The following is a 6,716-nucleotide window of genomic DNA, read 5'->3' as shown; positions in this document are numbered from 1 at the left end:
GCCTCCAATTTATTCGCCTGTTAGGGAGAGCTTTATTCTAAACATGTACTTTGCAATCAGTTTGGTCACACTTACAAGAACACGCTTTAATAAGGCAATCAATCACCAGCTAACAGCCGGGGCAGGCTGGGAGGGAGCTGGTGTTGTCTGGTGGGGGGGGGAGTTTATGCTTTGCACTCCCCGTTTCCATGTCCATAGCCAAAATCCCACAATGTTTATTTAATATTATTTCAATCAGAAATGTCCAGCTGCTGGTCACTCTCCAGCTACTGTTCCTATGAAACAGTATAAGGCTCAGCCTGTCTGGTGGGGATATATCACATCCCTCTTAGCTTCATCCTTTCATCTATTAAAATGTTTCTGGCGGACAAGAGGTTAACTGAATGAATACTCTCCTCACCCATAGAAGTGTAACGGAAGCGATCCCTTCTTAAGTAGAAATATTGTAAGCTCTTCAGTTTCCATTTGGAAATAGTGGCTCAATTACCCAGAAAATACAGTCAATTAAAGGCTGCTGATTGGACAGGAGGTATTATCATTAATCTTGTACATTCCAATATTGCTTTAGACATCTCATTTTAGTCTCTTGTTAAAGGCAAATGCTGGAAGCCTTACAGGCGGCTCCAGCCAACCTATTTACTTGTCATAAGCCATTTAGCAGCATCCTAACAGCTATGCAGGCTCGGTTTTTGGAAAGGGGTTATACAGTAATTGGAAGTTTTCTGAACAATTTCCAGTGATGCCTTCCCTTAACTGGACAGGCAAAAGAACCAATTTTTCAAGGGTATCGAACGACATCTCACATAAATATGATATATAAACAATAATTCGTTGCATGTATGTTTGTGTGTGCTTGCTACCATTTCTTGACAGGACAACGTTACAATTCTATGTATGTGTCTTTGTCTATCTATCTATCTATCTATCTATCTATCTATCTATCTATCTATCTATCCACACAGTTTCCATAACATTAATATAATGTAGTCAATTATGTCATTGAATTAATGTTGTCTTTTCTTTCATTATCCCCATATGTATATTAATGAAGTGTAACAATTAACATCGAATGCCATTAGTAGCTGGTTTTAATACGTTCTTGTATTATTTTTATTGCGAATCGTTAACAGATTTTCAACAGTTACTTTGTTTAACTGTTCTCATTTCACAAACAATGTAAAGATATAACAAACCCATTCTTCTGATATTCTTAAAATATATAAAAAAAAGGCAGGGGCTGTGCTCAGACAGCTTCAGGTAGACACTTTCAACACAACCCGCCTGTGCAATAAAAGCAAAGTATAAATAATGTAACAACACATGTAAACAAACTCCCTGAAACATCAAGTACAATTTGGAAATAATAATTAAAAGCAAAATAAACGAAATAATCAGGTTTAAAGTGAATGGAGAGAGCCTGATATAGATTACAGGCCTGTAAAAGAGAAGCGAGGCAGCGTGAGTTTCATATCTGCAGAAATCTGGCCTTGGCTAATCCGTTCCCTGTGCGGCTTGTTAAAGGGCTGGCACAGAGTCTGCACTGGGGAAAAAATTATACATTCAAAATTCATAGGGAAAAAGAAAGAAAACATATACATCACCCCATAATGTCACCAGTGTGCGCGAATATCAGCAGCTCATGGGATACAGAAGCGCAATTTGATAAAATTACCCAAAAAACAGTGTTTGGTAGAAGATTACGAAATAAATGCTTTGAAAATTAGGGAAACAAATTATACCAACACCAAACCACATGAAGGTGGGTCATCCACACTTTTTTGCCTTGTGAAGCTGAAGAATTAAATAAAAAGAAAGATCAGCGAGGCATTAGAAGAGTGCATCCCGCCTAGGCAAAATAAAGGCAGGTAGAATGTATAATACTGATTGTTAGACATAAAACTATAGAATGTTTTTCCCTTTCCCCCCCCAAAAGAATGGCACAGCTGCCCCCTTTGTTACAAGACCTTTGTTCTGTGGCAACATTACATTCAAGTATTCCAGATTGGTCATATCAGTCTAATGGTATTCGTCCCTCTGGCACCCAGGCTCCTTGAAAGAAACTGCGAAATATCATCATTGAAGTTCGTTTTTGTTTACTTTTACAGTATTTTTTTCCTTGGTTGCGAGTTCTGTTTGTCCTTTTAAGAAAGGAAAAGTAGGGCTGACCTGATCAGTTCATTAATGTCACCTTGGGGAATGTGCATATTCTATTAAGACAGTATTATGGCGAGTAGGGACTAGGGAGAAGGGTAGCGCTAGCCCAAAATGGCGTTCATCTGGTTAAAGGCACCTCTTCTCTCTGGTCCAACGAGACAGAGGATGACTTGCTGAGGATGGAGGGAGTGAAGGTGAGGAAGGAGTCTGATCTGGAGGTGGAGGAGCAGGTAAAGTCAGATGCTGCAGCTCTCTGGCCCAAGCCATTGGATGAGGTACTATGGCAAGCCAGGCAAGTGCAGGGGCTGCCGCTAGCCCCTAGTCCGTGTGCGGGGGAGGCGTAAATGGAAGGGTGGCGGAACGCACAGAGCAATTCTGGTCTGGGGTAAGGATGGGACAGAACTCTGAATGTATCCAGTGGCCTCAAGGGGGCGCTGAAGGGGGTGGCAGCTGTAGTTGAACCAGCGCTGATGCCCATATGAGAGTAGTAAGGAAGAGGTAGGTGAGAAGGGAAAGGATAAGGTAGGTTGCCAGTGGCTGCTGCGTGGCTCATCATATAGGTATAGAAAGCTGGGTCTGCGGGGTGCGGCCAGGTCATTGCAAGTCGCTGTCGCTTATCCTTCATCCGCCGATTTTGGAACCACACCTAGTAACAAGGGAGAAAAGAGACTTAGTAAAACCAAAGCTCCAGTGTATATGCGTTGTTCCCTCAAGCAGCATGGGAAATAGGGCAGTGACACTTATGGGCCCTTCTTAGTGATGCTATCCTAGACTGCCAGCAGGCAAATACCAGGACTATGCATGAAGTGCACTGCCTGGGGGATAGGGCTTTTCTATCTTGACCTTGTGTAGAATCCACACGCTATGCCCAGCAGGTGGGCCTCCCTGACTGCCAGATGTCACATCCTACACCAGAATAGTTAATGAAATAGAGATCAAAATAGAAACAAGTGAGGGGCAACGTTTCGATCCACATTAGAAATCTTTCTCTAGTACAGGGTGAGCGAACCAGATGAATGTTATTTCATCATTTGCGCAAAGCACATTAGTTAAAATCTCGTATAGATGTGAGTGATCGCTGCTCCTGAGTGTGGCAGGATAGACATCAAAGAGCAGGAAAGGCACAGTACAGATACCAGGTACATTTTACAATATAAATACTTTGATTGCATTGATATCATAGAGGGAAGTACATCTCATTATTTTAGCTTGTCAGTCAGTGAAAGAATATTAGTAAAGATCTGAACTCTGATACTTTGTATTACAACCTGTGACTGAATCTATGTGTGTTTCTTTAGATATGTGTGGGTACCCGTGTATGATATTCCCAATGAGCCTGTATAAAGATGTCTGTATATAGAGCCCTAGGAGCTGATCGCTGTACCTACCTTGATAGTGGTCTCAGGCAGGTTGAGGGCCGCAGCCAGTTCACACCTCCTGGGCCTGGACACATAGTTTTCCCGGTAAAATTCCTTCTCCAGTCGTGCGATCTGCTCCCGGGTGAAGGCTGTCCGGTATCTGCGCATCTGGTCCCCGGCACAGGAGGAGAGGGAACCGTGGGGTCCGACACCTCCCTTGGATGAATCGCTGCCATTGATAGGACTGCCTCCCATGGGCTCTGAGCACTGACCTGCACACACAAGTCAAACAACACATTATTATATTGGGCCGATCTGGGCCACCCCTGTCCTTCCAGCACTGGGACCTGGTCATACTAACTTGGGTTTTAATAGCAGAAATGGCGACTGGCCACAATACTTGGGTAATGACTTTAGCAAAGTAAATCAATGGCTGATTTCCAGGCCAGTGAGAGACTATTCCCTTGCATTATGAAGACCACTGTACACCGAGGTCAGGTATAGCCATAGCCTGTATGGACCCTTGGTGGCACCATTGCCCATTGCAGACAGGATTGAGGGGGAGATAATGAGTAGTCCAGTAAATAGAAACTGGCAGTATGTCCCATGAGTAGTCTCTAAACAGGACATTAAACAACGTATCACGGACATAACTTTAAGCCAGACTCTACTAAAACGCATCTATATGGCCCGAACCTACTACTAAAACAATAGCAATGTGGGGCAGCTGTCAGTTTAGCTCCCTTTCCCGAAAGCTGAGGCATGACAGATCGGCATAGAGTCTTTATGTCACATCCCAGGTGTAATTTCCGACCTGGCGCCAGGCACCAGCCTTCTAGGTGTGAGTCGGACTCCCCATGTCAGACAGGGGCCTGGCCTTTCCCTATTGTCTCCCTGCTCACCTACAGCCTGCCGGGCTGGGCAACTCCGCCTTTGATCTTGGGTCACTAGAAAAGGTGTCAAATGCTGAGACAGCAGGAAGGTAGCGCTTGTAGGCGCTCTGGGGGGGGGGGGGGGGGGGGGGGGGGTTAATAAGTGCTAATTCCCAGTGCTATGCTAATATATTGCCCGGCGCTGTCTGGGTCTGTGTGTTCAACTATCCCAGGGCAGTGCCATTTGTATCTGTGCGTCTGCTTGTCTTTCATTATATATTTATTGTACACAAAGCATCAATAAAAATGTTCAAATTACATCCATTTCTATCCTGAATTGAACTGCTCGGAGTCTAATATACCCCCGGATACCCCTCTGAAATATCTGCCTTATAACACATATTCTTCATATTGAAAATGCGCACACACCAATACGTAAATATGTAAACAAATGTACACACAAATACAAATATATTAAAGTCATGCACAGCCAACATGAGAATATGAACGGAATCCGGGCCACATATTAAATGGTTGTCTCTCCTGATTTATGCACAACAGCTGGTAATGTAGCAATATTTGTGAATTAATTCCAATATGTACAGGAAATATTAGAATGTTACCCGGACATTTACTCCCTGCTGGATATGCAGCTAAGTGCGCTAAATAGCGCTAAGGAATCTCTGTTTAATAGATAACGGTCCCTTCCCACAATAGATAAATGCATGAGCGGTAAGTGCCCCGGTACCTGCACTGTGCTGCTGCTGCTGCTGCTGATAGTCGGAGGCGGCGGAGTTACATTCCGGGGTGCAACTCACTTCGATTTCCTCGTAAAAGTCTGACTCGGTGTCCGAGCTGCTGTGCTGCCCCTTGGCGGACAGGGAGTCAGAGAGCGCCGGTGGGTGCGGAGAGGAGATCCGTAGCGCCGGGGACCTGCTCCCTTGCTGGCCGTTCGCCTGTGTCGCTTCTACATCGCTCCCCTCCGGTCTGTCTCTGGGCGCTATGGGGCCAGCCCTGGGGCTCAGGCAGCTCCTAGGAACCAGCTTGTCCTGCGGCTCCGGCATGGGGCTTCCCACTGCGTCCGACAAATGAGCCATTCTCTTGCCAACTAGACTGCCAAGCTGCCCTCCCTCCAAAAACACGAGCATCTCCTTCCTGCCTTCCATGGCGAGTGAGTGCAGATGAGCAGAGAGAGGGTGACCCTGCTGCGCCTCCGCTGCTCTGTGCGCTACTGGCTCTGGGAGGGAACACCATTGCCCTCTTCTTTCTAAGCTGTCATCCCTAATGGTGCAATCGTCATTACTCTCGCACTGACGCCACTCATTGATCGCTGCTGGATAAATAGCAACGTCCGCCACCTTCAAGATGAAAGGAGAAGCCGGAGCTAATGGTTTATGGTACTGATGCGCCACATGAACACAGATGATGAGGAAAGTGCGAGCAGAGATATTCATCTGCAAACAAACAGGGACATCGCCACTTATGCTCCAATGGGGACTCGGGGGGCTTAATGGCTCCCACCAGATCTTTGCTTTGCTAATGAAGTGAGCTTTTTAGGGGCTTCTTCTTTACTACTCAACCTTGTTCTATAATGCATCTGAGCAATCGCTGCTTTTAAAAGAAGTGTGAAGCTCTGCTTTCTTGCCCCTGCATTATTTAGTAATGCCACTATGAAGCCATCAGCATTGGCACCTGCAAACTTTGGGGTTGTAGGATCTGCCTTTATTTCTTGTACATTATCGGGATTTATGATGACTTGATTCCCAGTTTAACCAACCATTGATTTTTTTTCATAAAGTACATTTTATTATTAACATTTCATTTATCTCCTCAGATTTGTGTGCCTGGTAATGGAAACCATCTCACCTGCAGGATGCCCATAGACACACACAAGCCTGGATTTGAGGTACTGGGATGGATTTCTATATGGATTATGTATTTCTGAGTTTGGCAGAGATGGGCACACTTACTATCTAACAGGGATGATTATTAGGGATTGGATCACACAAACATTTATCTTATTTCCCCTTTGGATATTACAGATGAATGTTAATTTGTATTCGATATTAATTCGTTACTACAACATTGTATAAACCTTTTTTTTTAGTAGCTGAAGGAACAGCAGCGAATTGAGATTTGCTTCCTCTGAAATCCATATCTAAATATAATCCGTATAAATATAATATAAAATGACTATCTTGTCCAGGTACCTAGCTCACTCACAGTACAAGAGGAGGATTGGTACTCATGCTATTCAATAAGAAAAGCCACTTGGGGGATACAATGGGGGTATATTTATCATGAGGAGAAGAGAATGTTCTTCAAGTAAAAT

The 6,716-nt window shown here is 44.4% G+C and overlaps 1 protein-coding gene across 2 annotated transcripts; it reads right to left on the bottom strand.

Annotated features, from left to right (window-relative positions):
• Nucleotides 1-1,083: 1,083 nt before the first annotated feature.
• evx1 (even-skipped homeobox 1) lies at nt 1,084-5,855 on the bottom strand. Of its 2 annotated transcripts, none has more exons than XM_002933384.5 (3): nt 5,133-5,855; nt 3,543-3,784; nt 1,084-2,800 (listed from the first exon to the last, which is right to left on the bottom strand). In XM_002933384.5, the coding sequence occupies exons 1-3, from the start codon at nt 5,836-5,838 to the stop codon at nt 2,273-2,275; spliced, it is 1,476 nt and encodes a 491-aa protein (XP_002933430.2). In that variant the 5' UTR covers nt 5,839-5,855; the 3' UTR covers nt 1,084-2,272. The 2 variants fall into 2 exon arrangements, with proteins under 2 accessions (XP_002933430.2, XP_012821026.1); XM_012965572.2 differs by lacking the exon at nt 5,133-5,855 and adding an exon at nt 3,874-4,468.
• Between the last annotated feature and the right edge of the window lie 861 nt (nt 5,856-6,716).

The sequence above is a fragment of the Xenopus tropicalis genome, chromosome 6 (assembly GCF_000004195.4).
Source record: "Xenopus tropicalis strain Nigerian chromosome 6, UCB_Xtro_10.0, whole genome shotgun sequence".
Taxonomy (NCBI): domain Eukaryota; kingdom Metazoa; phylum Chordata; class Amphibia; order Anura; family Pipidae; genus Xenopus; species Xenopus tropicalis.
Note: the sequence above shows the minus strand (reverse complement) of the source record. Positions and strands in the feature narration are given on the sequence as shown.

Coding starts and splice junctions, on each gene's coding strand:
- evx1 (XM_002933384.5), bottom strand. CDS start 5,838: ATGAATATCTCTGCTCGCACTTTCCTCATCATCTGTGTTCATGTGGCG. Junction 3,785..5,132: donor GCAGCAGCAGCACAGTGCAG/GTACCGGGGCAC, acceptor TTGTGTGTGCAG/GTCAGTGCTCAGAGCCCATG. Junction 2,801..3,542: donor TGCCTGAGACCACTATCAAG/GTAGGTACAGCG, acceptor CCTTGTTACTAG/GTGTGGTTCCAAAATCGGCG.